Source organism: Vombatus ursinus, unplaced genomic scaffold (genome assembly GCF_900497805.2).
Source record: "Vombatus ursinus unplaced genomic scaffold, bare-nosed wombat genome assembly UNPS02001419.1, whole genome shotgun sequence".
NCBI lineage: Eukaryota > Metazoa > Chordata > Mammalia > Diprotodontia > Vombatidae > Vombatus > Vombatus ursinus.
Genome location: NW_020941197.1, coordinates 14,275,452 through 14,290,377, shown reverse-complemented (window position 1 = coordinate 14,290,377; position 14,926 = coordinate 14,275,452). Strand labels below are relative to the sequence as shown.

The 14,926-nt window shown below is 34.7% G+C and overlaps 1 protein-coding gene across 7 annotated transcripts in view; it reads left to right on the top strand.

Moving 5' to 3' along the window:
* CBLB (Cbl proto-oncogene B) overlaps positions 1-14,926 on the top strand; it is a 109,534-nt gene that overhangs the window by 40,740 nt on the left and 53,868 nt on the right. For all 7 annotated transcript variants that reach the window (XM_027867123.1, XM_027867150.1, XM_027867105.1 and 4 more), the window contains exon 7: positions 1,200-1,565. In XM_027867123.1, coding sequence (XP_027722924.1) covers positions 1,200-1,565 — 366 coding nt within the window. The remainder of the gene's footprint in view (positions 1-1,199; positions 1,566-14,926) is intronic.

Below are 14,926 nucleotides of genomic sequence, written 5' to 3'. Positions count from 1 at the left end.
GACTTACATTATATGTAGCTTTTGTATTTGATGGGATTTGCCAAAAGAATTAAGTATATTATATATACATATGTGCAGTGATAGTAGTACTGATTTTTTATATTAAATTCATGTCATTTAATGAAACCCACAAATTGGATTACATTGTGAATATTTTTTCTCAAATTTAGTAATAAGGTAATCATTTGGCTTTTTTATGAAACAGTCTTTGTAAACAAAAATTTTGATAATATACTTAAATTTAAACCTAGCCTCAGACATCATTTCTATTACTTTTCAATTTTTCTTACTTGATAGTTAGCTTTGTTTTTAGATAACATTAAAAGTCATTAGTGATATTTAGCCAGATGCACACACATAATAGATTCCTTTTTTCCTCTGATACTTTCTTATATTTAAAAACATAAGTTAATTTCTTCTGGATCAGATCAACATAGTAAAATTAAAGATCACTTGCAGGCATGAGGACTCATTTAGTAGAATACCTCATGTTTCTACAAAGAGAATCAGACTAATTTTCTTCTTGGAAATGCACATAGAATTCCTTGTATGCTCTGTGAAAAATGTGCTTCAGAATATATATAATTCTATCAAAGTCTTTCAAGTACTTGGTCTGTCACTGATGAGACAAAAGAATCAAAGCATAGATGAACACATTACATTCAAAAAAATAAAATTATAAAAATTCTAATGTTCCTAAAAGATCATATGCTAAATAGTTTTTTGAAATAAGAAAAAAAAATGAACCTCCAATGCACTGAGAGTGCACTTGCAATTAAAAAAAATTGTTTTCAAGTGTTTCAAATGAAGTATTTCTTCATTTTCTGCTAAATCACAGAAATGTGCAAATAAATGAATTTTTTAAGGTTATTTTAATGTTAATCATTCAGAACCATTGTTTAGGGCATTTTTGTCTTCTGTCTTTTTTGACACCATAAACATTAAGTTCAGATACTGAAATGTTCTACTAGGCTTCTCTCATTTAGCTTCCAATGCTGTTGAATTTGTGACTAAGGGAATATGTTGATAGATGGCATAGAAATGTAATATGCTCCACTCTGATCTTATTAAATAGCTCATGAAAAGAATGGGCTTTTTAATCAGAAAAAGGCAAGGAAATGAAATTTAAGAAAATAGATGTTTTAAAACTTTTAATGTAACGTAGCTCAATTTTTTTTTCCTCCCCCATGTGTCCACAGTCTTCTCCATGCATGGTGAGGAAGCAAGATAAACCACTGCCAGCACCTCCGCCTCCCTTAAGAGATCCTCCACCACCTCCACCCGAAAGACCACCTCCCATCCCACCTGACAACAGACTAAGTAGACATTTCCACCATCTGGAAAGTGTACCTTCCAGAGACCAGCCAATGCCCCTTGAAGCCTGGTGCCCTAGGGATGTGTTTGGGACAAACCCATTGCTTGGATGTCGAATCATGGGGGATGGCTCACCCAAACCTGGACTTACTGCAAGTTCGAACATAAATGGAAGGCACAGTAGAATAGGCTCTGATCAAGTGCTTATGAGAAAACATAGACGCCATGATTTGCCTTTAGAAGGAGCCAAGGTAAGACACAAGCAAAGCAAACGCTAGATAACTTCTTTGTAAACTCAACTGGTTGTGAGGTGGCATGTATAGTTGTCTAATGGTATGTCTTGTATTGTGGTATGGATCTTCCCTGTGTGTCTTCAGTTATCTTTGTGTAATCAATAATCAGAAGCTCATTAAACCTTATGCTTAAGAGCAGTCAGAAAGGAGATTCTAAGTCATGACTTCACTTAACTATGAAGCTACTATATGAATGGCTCAATATTTATTTTTATTTGCTTACTTTTTCTGCCAAAAGTTTCTCACCATTAGTGTTGATAATTTGTGGCTTGTAAAGGTAGGAGAGCATCTTTGCAAGAAATTCAGTGATTTGGGAAGTGGAGGGATCTAGGTTTTCTGTTTTGCGTGTGTGTGTGTGTGTGTGTGTGTGTGTGAAAGAGAGAGAGAGAGTGAGTGAGAGAGAGAGAGACATTTTCAGCCTTCCTTAAGCCCAAGAAGTCTGATAGAGCATTTGTTTTATAAGCACACTATATCATAGTTGGTCATTTTTATAGCTCTGTTTATACCTAATACCATGCAGCTGCCCAAGAGTCTTGCGAACCTAGGTTAATATTGTACCAAATATTAAAATAAAAACCTAAACTGAACTCCAGCCATACAAATTAAACTCTTCCTATATGGCTAAACATAGATTGCCTGAAATACACACTTTGAAAGAAACTTGCCTATATAATGAGTCTTGACTGAGAGGATATTATTACTGTTATATTCCTGAAAAAGTTAGTACTATAACAAACAAAGAAACAGCAATTTTGGCCGTGTCCCAAGGCTAGTTGCAGAATGGTGAAGTTATGCTTATCCATATTTACTTCTTTATTTATATTTTTGTTTTGTTTTTTGCTTTTTGGTGAGGCAATCAGGCTCACGCAGCTAGTAGTGTCAAGTGCCTGAGATCAGATTTGAGCTCAGGTCCTCCTGACTCCAAGGCCAGAGCTCTATCCACTGCACCACCCAGCTGCCCCTACTTCTTTATTTATTCATTAAATCCTGTTGTTAGTATTTGTTTCTCAGAGATTAGTTTATGTACGTATACAAAGGTTACAAGAGTCATGATTAAAAACAGTTTTGTTTTATTACCTCAGAATGACAAAAATATTCTAAATGAATGAAGGACAGTATAAAAGTGGGTAGGGAAAGAAATCCTCATAGGGAGAGACACAAAGACAGAGAGAGAAAGTACAGTACACATATAATCCAAATGGAAGCCAAAAAAGCAGAGGGGGTAGGGGGAAAAAAACCAGGAAGATAAATTTGAGAGCCCCTAACATGGGAGTAAGGTTTAAGGGAATCATCATTTATATAGTACCTACTGGGTGTCAGGAATTATGCTAAGCAAATTACAAATATGATCTAATTTGATGAGGTTCTGTTAACTATCCCCATTTTACAGTTGAGGAAATGGGCAAAGAGAAGTTAAATGAGTTGCCCAGGGTCACAGTTAGTAAATGTCTGAGGCCAGATTTAAATTCAGATCTTCCTGCCTCCAGGCCCAGCACTGCATTTGCTGTGCTACTTTGCTGCCCCTACAAAATAATAATGATAATAACTGGTCTAGAAGAAGAGCTTAGGAAGACAGAATTATTTGTCTCCTAGAAAAACTTGAAGAAAATGTAAATAGCATATTTAATACAAAATACTCAGATATACAGAAGAGCAAATTGGTAACTTTATTCTCAGAATGAAAATTTAAGTTATCTTTGGGGTAGAAATTGGGAGATACCAACACTCAATACTACCTTAGTACCCTAACTTATAAATTGCCTAACCTCCTCAACTCTCCATGACCTACTCCTGTACTCAACCTCAGCTGCTCACAGAGATGGACATGCCATTGATCATACTATGACATGTAAATGTTCTGTTTCAGTGTTTATGAGCTCTATTTTTCATTTCATCTTTTCCTGTGTTTTATGGTCCCTAGCCCTATTTGTGGTTTTTGCTTCTGTTTACTCCACATCTCAGTTTTTTAGAAGATTGTCACCACTGCATTGGCTATCCTTCCCTTCTTTTCCTATCTTGATCACTTGTGGGTCAGTTTAACTGTACAGGGTTGTGCTGGAGCCAGCTGTTAAAATTTTCCATGGGAGAATTTACCCTTTAGAAATCAGCAAATGCTACAAATTGGGACTTGATTCATTGCTGGGTTGATTTCTATGCTTAAGAAAGTGGTAGAGAAAATATTAATAATGCAGATTGAGCTTAAAAGTGTGTCACAAATACAGGTTTCTTTTTCCCTCTGAAGATCCAGTTGTTAAACACTACTGACTAAACTATCTTTTACTCATAAATCTTTTATTCTTCTGCCTTGCCACTGATCACAGCTTGCTAGACCTCAGCCTTAGGTTATTCCACATTTGCTTTTGCTCCTGTTCCCATGCAGCTAGATGAAGCTGGAGAAAATCATAAAAACCTGATGATTGAATCTAATACAGATTTGTGTTACATGATATTAATTTGGCCTTCCTTGCAGCAAATTAATTCTTTTTTTACTTCACTAATCCATTTACTATCCCACTCACCACAGCAGCTATTCTAAACCTTTTCATCCCTCCCAAAATATCCTCCAGCATCCTCTTCACCCACCCTCTCAATTAAAGATTTTGTTCACTGAAAATATTGACACCATTTGCTGAGAGGTCCCTAGTCTTCTCACCTCTTCATCTGACATCATTCAGATATCTTCACCCACTACTTCTTCCATCCTCCCCGCTGGTCTCACATCTCATGGCCAAGGCTGACAACTCTACATGTTCTTTTGACCCCATCTGTTCTCTCCTCCTTTTCCTGCAGATTCACTCCACTGTCAACCCCATACTTTCTCACTAATCTTCACTCTCTCTGTATCTTTTGGTTACTTCCTTCAATGTATCATCCTCCATCCTTTAAAAAACAAACCAATACAAACAAAAAAAATAAACAACTCATCCTTCTATCCCTGCAAGCTATTGTGCTATAGCTTTCCTTCCCTTCTCAGCTAAACTGCTTATGAAAGCTGTCTATACCAAGTGTTTCCTCTTCCTCTGTCTACTTTCAAAATTCTTTGCAACTTGACTTCCAACCTAATCTCTTAACTGAAAGTGTTATTTCCCAAATTATTGGTGATCTCTTATTGAGCAAATCTAATAATTGCCCTTTCTCCATTTTCATCCTTGCCTTATCTGTACCTTTTGACACTGTCAGTCACTTTCTTCTGATTCTTCTGTCCTCTTTGGGGTTTTGTGACACTGTCTTTTCTTTGTTCTTCTGCTTACCTGATTTCTCATTATTTTTTTCCTAGATCTTCCTCCAGGTAAGACCCACTAATCATGGTTGGTCCCCCAAGGTTCTGTCCTGGATCCTCTTCTCTTCTCCCTCCCTACTGCTTCACTTGGTGTTCTATCTCATCAGCTCCCATGCATTCAATCATTATCTTTATACTGATGATTATGATATATGCAGATACACATATATGTAGATAGACACATATGTAAAAGTATAGAGATAATTGAATCATCAGTTTAGAGATGATGATAGAATATATGTTTTTATTATATATTCTCTTCTATATAGACTTGGATATAGATATATTTAAATATGTGTTTGTATCTGTGTATGTGTGTGTGTGTACACATATATACATATACACACAAATATCTCTAACCATAATCTCTTTCCTGAGCTCTTAATTCCACATCCAGCTAATAGGTATTTCAAAGTAGATGTTCCACAGGCATCTCAAATCAACTTCTTTAAATTGATCTCATTATCTTCCAACCTTCCCCCTTCCCAACTTTACTATTATTTTCTTGAGGACTGCCATCTTTCAGTTAGCCATGCTAACCAAGGTTGATTGCTGTCACCCTCAACTCCTCACTCTACCTCTCCTTACTTATCCAATATGTTGTCAAATCTTGTTATTGCTTTCACATCCCCATCTCTTTTCTGACACCGTCACCACCCATACATGCAATCCTCATTACTTCACACCTAGACTATTGTAATAGGCCACCCCAAGTTTTTCCCCATTTAATTCTCTGTTTATTTTTCTAAATTTCTAAGTTATTTTTCTAAAATACTGATCTGACCATGTCAGTTACCTACCCTGCCACCCTTATACTCCATACTACCTCCAGGACCAAATATAAAATGTTCTTTGGGGCATGTAAATCCCTTCACAGCCTGGACTCTTCTTAATCTTTCTAGCCTTTTTACATATATAGTCTCTCTTATATGTGCTGTGCAATCCAGCTTGACTGGCCGACCCTCATGCCTGGAATGTTCTCCCTCTTCACCTCTGACTTCCAGCTTCCTTATCTTCCTTCAAGACTCAGCTCAAATTCCACTTTCTGCAGGAAGCTTTCCCAGTCTCCATCCCTCTCTGCCTTACAATTATACTGTCTACTTACTTTTAACTTTCTTTGTATCCTCCATACCACAGTGCCTGACACATCATAGTAAGCACTTAACAAGTACTTATGGAGTAATTTGCAAGTGAATTCTATCAAAGATGTGATTAAGTAAAATCTATGCTAAATAAACTTTTTCAGAAACAAAAAAGATGTTACCATATTACTTATATGTATAAGAATGATTTTAATACCCAAATCTGAGAGCTGAGGCAGAACTTTTAAATCATTATCACCAATGAATATTGATGTAACAGTAATAAAAGCCTGTCTAAAAACCTCCAATAACTTATCATTAGAATTATTTGTTATGATCAAGTTAGATTTATATCAGGAATGCAAGGATAGTTCAAGGCTAGGAAGGAAAACAATGTACTTTTTTTGTCCCGACTTATTTCATTGGTCTAGTGAACTTTCACAAAGAAATAAGGTGTATCAATGCAGATCAGCAACTGCTCTGCTATTTATAGTCATAAAGAATTGTGTTAGGACACTGAGAAATGAAGTAACTTGCCCAGTGTTACATAGCCAATATATGTCAGAGGCACAGCCACATCTTCCTAATGCAACTACACTGCTCTGCTGGTTGTTGTAAAGAAAAGTCATTAAGAACAGCAACATCAAAAATAAAACAAAACAAAAAACATATAACTTTGGTGTAACCTCTTTTTTTAATGTATATTGAGCTAAAAGTCATTGGAATGAAAAATTTTGTCATAGGGAAAAATTAATCTAAATCCCTAAGCTAAACTATTTTCATAAGGAAAATATTGAAAGCTTTCTCATTAAATTCAAGAATAAAGTTAAGATTCTTCCTTCTCATTATTCATAATACTTAAGAATGTGAACTGGAAGGGACCTTAGTGCCCATCCAATCTAATCCTGTTATTTTATAGATAAGAAAAGTGAGGTGCAGAAAGGTTTAAGTAAATTGCCCAAAGTTGCTGATTAGTGTCTGATACAGGATTTTGAACCCAGGTCTGCCCAACTCTGTCTAATGTCCCATTCACTATATCACACTGCCTCTCCTTTAAACTATTAGAAATGTTAGCTATAGCAACAAGTCAAGATAAAGAAACTCAGGAAACAAGAATTGGTTAAGGAACAAAAATAGGTTTATTTGGAAAAGCTATAGAAAGAGAGCACAATGTATTTATAAGAGGACCACTACCATTTTGGACACATACCAGCCATGTGATCCTGAGGATTTGTTTGACTTAACTTCTCAGTTCCACTTCAGGGAACACACTTAAAATATAAGTTGTAAAATAGTTGCTGATCTGCTTTGGTAAAAGGAGGTCATCTGGATCTCCCTATCCTGATGAAATCACAGGTCCTGAAGTAAGTATATCTTGTTTACTTAGAAAAACCTGAAGAATCACCTAAGAAGAAAGGTAATAAGTAGCAAAATAGTAGGATATAAAATAGTCCACAAGAATAATCAGCATATTTATATATGAAAAAAAATTGCTAGAAAGAAATACCATTTAAACATGTTTTCAATAAATTTGTTACCCGAATGTGCCAGAACAAAGAGAAGGCATCTCTTTGTCCTCTACATCTATAAACATAATTTTTTTTTTAGAGAAATAAAGTACAGGCTAAATAATTGGAACAAAATTTACATGGTTAAAATGTTTGATACAAGTATCTGGGGAAACTGGATAGCAGATTAGTGAAAAGTGGGTTCAAACTATGATCTTGCTTCATACTACACACTAAGTACTATAGACTAACAATTTACATTAAAAAATATAACTCATAAAAATAAAGGAAAATGGGAGGTTATATTTTTATGTATGTATATAGACATATACATAAATTTGATTATATCAAAATTTTAAAAAGTTTTTGCATAAATAAAAATAACTCAGAATATAAAGAAAGGACATGGAGTAGAACCAGGTCTTTATATCTCTGATATAAAGTGCTAAGTGTATATAAGTGTATCTCTCTATAAGTGTAGCACTTCTACATTCAAAATCTACAGAGAATTAACATTAATCTCTAATAGAATGTTATGTGAATATATTGTTCAATATCAAATTGTTAAAATGAAAGTAATAATCTATTTCTTTTGAAAACTGTCAATGCCCAATTAAAAAAAAAGTTCAGAAGTACTAAACAGAAAAATAAAAAATGGAAAAAATCCTGGTATATCATTTTTATTTCAAAGCAATAAATACTTAAAAAACAAACAGTATTGATAAGGTTAAGGGAGAAGAAGTATACTAATTGAGCATTGGTGGAATTCAGCAATGTTGGTCGCAAAATTATTTATCTCCTTTGTTACTTACAACAATACTGCCACTTGGTTAATATTCCAGTGGGGGTATAAGCTAGAAAAAAAGAGAAGGAAAATGAGGGAGGTAGGGAGGAAAGGAGGTGGGGAGAGTGAGAAGGGAGGAGACAGAGACACAGAGGGAGAGAAAGAGAGAGAGGCCCACAGTTAATATTATTTATAATGACAGTAAGCCAGGGAACTGTTTGCACAAGAATCAAGAATTGCTGAATAAAGTGTAATATGTGAATGCAAAGGAATGTTTTTGTGCCATAAACATTGAGGAATATAAGAGTTAAAAAAATGTGTGAAGTGATACAGAGCAGAGAAAGCAGATCCAAAAGAACAATGTACATGCTGAATTGTTGTAGTTAAGTTATTTCAGTTGTATCTGACTCTTCATGACCCCATTTGAGTTTTCTTGGCAAAGTTACTGGGTTTGCCATTTCCTTTTCAAGTTCATTTTACAAATGAGGAAACTGAGGCAAACAGGGTTCAGTGACTTACTTAGAGTGACATAGCTAGTAAGTCTCTGAGTGCAGATTTGAACTCATGAACATGAGTCTTCCTGATTTCAGGCCCAGCATTCTATGCACTGCACCACCTCCCTGCCCCTAAATGAAAACGTTACCGAGATAAGCAAAAATGAACCAAATAAATTCCAATAGTCTCCTGAGTTGGGGGGTGGTAGTGGTGAATCAGGCATAGATTGTGAGATGCCCTAGAAAATTATGTCTCTTTCTTCATGCCAAGGTTATGATTATAAAAATTAGTATTGCTCCTCTCACTAAATTATCTCAATTACTCATGAAATTCTCTAGTTCTTGGATCATCATGCGTCTGATCCTTTATCTGATCCAGTGTTTTTCTTGCTAATTTTAAAGTTGCTTGAGGTTTTGTTTTTTGTTTCTATTTCTGTTTTTTTTTTCTTTTCCAGCTTAAGTGAGAAAGAAATTTGCTTCTGAAATAGTTTTAAGTATTATTGGAAACATGACATTTTTTTTTCCCAATTCTTTGTCAACAGCTTTACTCCTCAATATACCTGATGACTTTAAGCCTATTTTCATTTATGGGTTATGTTCACTTGAGGTTATTTGTTTTAAGGCATTACTTGATTTTGCTTGTAGTGAAAACTACTTTTCTAATATTTCTCTGCAACTTCTGTAATATCTTGCCAAGAAAGTACATTTGAAATTTCTCCGTATTACACGTTTTGGTGCTTTAGCATGTTTTCTTTTGGGAGTAATTTGGAAGCCAGTGTTTCAATGAAGTATTTCAAATATTTCTGTAAGAAAAGGGCCAGCATGTTGGAAAATAAATATGAGTATGGAGGTTTTTGTTTTCATTTTTCTTTTCAATCATTGATCTAAATCTAGAGCTTTGAATAGTGTTTGTATTTTGAGTTTGTTTTGATTTTTAGTTTTTGTTCCTCCAGGGGAAGAATATTCCTATAAATTAATATTCTTTATTCCAGATAGGGTATGTGTGTTGTGTAGTGTGTGTGTGTGTGTGTGTGTGTGTGTGTGTGTGTGTGTGTGATCGATCCCTGGAGGGACAGACCTATTTAACATGATTTTTTTAGATAGGAATCTCAAAAGTTACTCAACGATCTCCTATGTAAGTATCTGAAAAGGAAGTGCTCTAGTCTTCTAAGGAATATAGAGAAGTATCCATCTGCACCACCCCACAGTACAGAGAAAACCAGGTTATTCACAATTCCTTGTCACAAGCTTGTCTTGTAGAGACAACTAAAATGATTTTAGGTCTGATGAAATGTGGACAGAATCATAAAGTTCAGGATGATGCAACATTAACGATAAGCATGAGAAAAAAGTATCTTATGCCGCTGAAAAAATTTCCTATAGCTATTATCTTAAATACATCCAGCATTTATTTAATCAGCCTTTTTTTTTTTTCCTGTTTACTTATTTCAGGAGACATGTTAAACTTGAACTTCTCATGTTCTGGATAGCACGAGGCTTTCATTTCTTTATAGGAAACTAATGAATTTCTTCATTTTGGATTCTTGGTGATGGCCATTAACATGTTGCAATAGATAAGATTTTACATTTTTGAGCTTTTATGCCATTAAATAACTAGCATGAAGTGAGGGAAAGTTCACATATCAAACTCAGCCACTCTACCTTTGGAAAGTGAGGACACTTTCAGTCAAATATTTATTTAATAATACTTACTCTGTGCTGGTATGTGAGAGGTACATTCCTGGTTTAGAATCTGCTTCCATGATTTAATATTTTTGTGACCTTGAGCAAGTCAATTAATCTCCATAGGTATAAATTTTCTCATCTGTAAAATAAGGGCATCAGACTAAATGACCTTTGAGGTCTGTTCCAGGGCTAATCCACTAATCCTCTTATTGTTAAGATACTATTATAATTGTTACAAAATATAGAGAAAGGATAAAAAAGGGAGTCTTTGCCTTCAAGGAGCATTAATATTGTCAGGGAGATGAGGCACCATCCACATAAATTATAACTGGCAATACATATTGGTATGTCACTACTGCATTTATGGTACAAACAGTAGATTATTTGGGGCATAATGTCCCAAAAAAACAGAGTGGGATTTCATTGATGTGAGAAGTTTGCTACTAATAGAAGTTTGCTACTAATAAAAGTTTGTCTACCAATGCAGATTGGCAACTGATCAGCTTAAAATGATTCTATTACTAGAGATTGACCTAAGCCACTGAGAGGTTAGTGGATTAGCTAAGAATTGAACCCAGGTTTTCCTGCTTCTGAGATCTATTGGCAATCTACTCTGCCATCTAAACACTTAGAAACAATTAGTGTATTTTATGTTACACGGTTAGGAGTAAGGTATTCACCTTCGAGAGGTAAATATTCTCAGTGTGCCCATGAACAAACTACCTCAGCTTACTGCTCAACATGATTTAACTAATGCTAAGAATTAATGGCCATATGAATTGTTCTTTTGCAGATTTAGACTAGTTTTAAATGACTTCTGAGAAAGATTTGTTATTATGCAGCTTATTCCCTATTTACTTAATGCAAAAGATAATAGCATTTTTAATATCACAATGTGTGATGATCTTGAAGTGCTATTTCAGACAAACTCTCAGTGCACTTATTATATATGGTTCACTCATACATAGTAAGTTTTTGTATGTACACATCCATTATGGAAAGCAGAAGTGAGTTCTTTAACCAGAGCACAGGCTGTACTTTCTGAGTTGGATGGTTCCATAAATTATAGTTATGAAGCATTTCACATCATAGAAGAGCCTTTTGTTTTTTTTTCCTTTAGGGTAGAGAAACTACCTTTTAATGTTGTATGATAAGGATTTAATACAGTTTCAGATGAGGGAGAGATATCATTGTTGCTGTTTAACTGGTTTTCTAGGTAATGAATATGCCCTTTCCCCAAGTGTTTATATATAAAATATACAACACACACCCACATACACTCACCATTTCTGCTTCTAGTGTCATTCCACCTGTTAAGCAGGAAGCAATGATTTAGTGATTGATTGAAAAATATTAAAATACATACCTATAAAATACGTACACAGTTTTCAAAATTGTGGCCATGAATTGCGCTACTAATTCTGGAAAGCAGTTTGGAATAGTGCTCCACAAGTCAATAAATGGTGCTTTGACCCAGTCAATTCACTACCATGCATATGCACCTGAAGTGATCCAAGGGTAAAAGGACCAATTTGTACAAAATATTTATAGTATCTCTTTTTTGTTAGAGAGAAAAACTGGTACCTAAAGATCCTGCACTTCTGGAATTGCTCAACAAATTATATAAGTGCAATCACCATAAGAAATGAAAAAGTGGCTCCATTCAGGGAAACATGGGAGAATTTATATGAACTAATAAAGAGTGAAATAAATAGAAACCAGAGAACAACATTGAAAAAGCAGTATTCGAACATAAATTTGAAAGACTTGAGAACTGATCATTGAAGTGTCCTGCCATGTTTCCAGAGGACCAATGATAAAACAGTGCTGCTCATCTCCGAAAGTGGGATGATGGACTCAGATGTAGAATAAAACAAACATTTTCCCACATGGCTAATGTGTGGATTTGTTTTCTTATTTGTTACAAGGATTCTTTTTTTTTTTTTTACTTTGAGTGGGATAGAGGTATAGTGGAGGGAGAGAGGGCTAGAAATAATGATGTCAAAAATTGGAAAGAAAAGAGTATTTTTTAATGTACAAAAGAACACAGAAGGAAATTCAAATGGAAACAAAAAGGATAGCCTTGAAACTAATATGTTGAATTTATTCTGTTTAAAAAAGAGCAAGGTTTATATACTAGAGATTTGTAGTTTCATATCAATCCTTTTTTCTTTGTATATAGAGATGTTCATGTTTGTTGGTATTTGTTCAGAATAATAAAAATTAAAATTATTTAGAAAATTTGATACATTACTGCCACTTCTTTTATCTCAATATTGCTTTAATGTAAAGCTAATATGTGACTATAAATTATTGTATGTATTTTGGTTGCTTAGTATATCTGAAAGTCATGGTATGCTATCTGTGTGCATGCATGTGTGTGGTGTATACGCGCATGTGCACTTTGATTATCTTCTCTTCCTGAATAATATTTCCTCTGGGTTTTCATGACTACTCTTTCTTGGTTCTCTTCTTCTTTGTCTGACTGTTGCTTCTGGATCATCTTCAGTATCATGGACTATAACTATATATGTACCCCAAGATACTGCTCTGAGCTAACTACTTTCTCTCTCTTGGTTCTCATTTTGTGACCTCTATACCATCTGTATACAAATGAATTTGAGATCTATATATCCAGGCTTAGTCCTTCCTTATAAATATCTCAAACTCTGCATGTCTAAAGCTTAACTCATTATTATTCCCCTAAACCTACTCCATTTTTTTAACTTCCTAGTTTCTTTCAGGGAAACCACCATCCTTGAAATCTTCCAGGTTCACAAACACTATGTTATTATGTATTCTTTCCTTTTCCTCACTCTACATGTCCCATCAGTTAGCAAATCTTGCTGTTTCCACCTCTTCCACTTCTCTTGCTTCTGCCTCCTCAGTATGCACACAGACAGCACTATAGTTGAGTCCCTTATTACATCTCTACTAAACTATTGCAGAGGTCTCCTACTTGGTTTCCATCCTTCAAATCTCTCCCTACTGAAATTCATCTTCCATAGAACAGCCAAAAGTATGACAATATCACTTCTCTACTCACTAAACTCCAGCAACTTCAATTACCTTGGAATATTAAACTCTTTTGTTTGGCTTTCAAAACCCTTCCCACACTGGCCAACCTATTTGTCCAACCTTCTTCTGTATTATTACTCATCCTGAACTCTTGTGGTCTGGCCAAACTAGTCTTGCTGTTACTTACACATGGTCCTCCATTACCCATCTGAGGACCTTTTCATTGACCATCCCCCATATCTGCAATACATTTCTCCTCCCCTCCACCTCATACAATCTCCTGTATTTAGTTTGTATATATTTTCTGTATAACTCTATGCACACGTGTTGTGATCCACTCCAGATTGTAGTAAGCTCCTTGAAAGCCAGGACTCTTGTTCTTGTTGTTTTTCCTTTTATCCTTAGCACTTCACGCAATACCTCGCACATATTATGTGCTTAAGAAATGCTTAGTGACTGATCGTATATATGTGTATGAGTACATATATGTGAATACGTTCATATTTAGGTAGACATAGCATGAGAAAAAAATCAAAATTCACACTAGTTCCATTTTTTTCTTTCGTTACAAAGAGAACACTAATTTTCAATATAAATTTGTGCTTGGAAATTTTTTATCTTAATTTGAATTTTATCAAGTAGACTATCACCATGTAAACAGGAATCCAGAGGAAGTCCTTTTATACTAGTTTAGAGGTGATGTTTATTAATCAGGATGGCAAACTACTGATTTTGAAGGAAGTGTCATGCCCATCTACTTGTTAAAAACAATTGAAATGGAACAAGATTGTTCAATTGACAGATGGTTTCAAAGAAACCTGGGATGGCTTGTGTGAAATGAGCAGAAACAAGAAAACAGTTTATACAGTAACAAAATATAAAGAAAAACAACTTTGAAAGACTTAAGAATTCTGATCAATACAGTAACCAGTCGCAGTTTCAGAAGATTAATAATGAAACACACTGTCTACCTCCTGACAGGGGTAATGGATTCAAGGTATAGAATGAGATACACGTTTTTTTGATATGGCTAATATGTTGATGTGTTCTGCTTGATTGTGCTTATTTGTTACAAAGATTTGTTTTGTTGTTACTGTTGTTTGGTTTTTTTTTTATTTAATTGGGAGAGAGTTGGAGAGGAAAAGGAGAGTTACCAGTAATGCTGCCAAAAAAAAAGAAGAGTATTTTTAAGCACAGGAAAGGGAACAGAAGGAAGTTCATAGAGAAAGAGGCAAGTTTTGAAAGTTATATATTTTTTAAAAAAGCAAGATGAACATAATTGAGATTAGTAGTTTCATATAAAAAAAGAAAAGAATGTGAAATGTATAGCCAACATGTCTTATCCTTCATCAACCGTGGGATTTACTCTCTTACTTGCTAATAAATTTTAATTTTTTCATAAAATAAATAAGTGTAATTGAACTGGGTTTGACTCTCCTTTTGATTTCAGTGGAATTTTGTAAATAC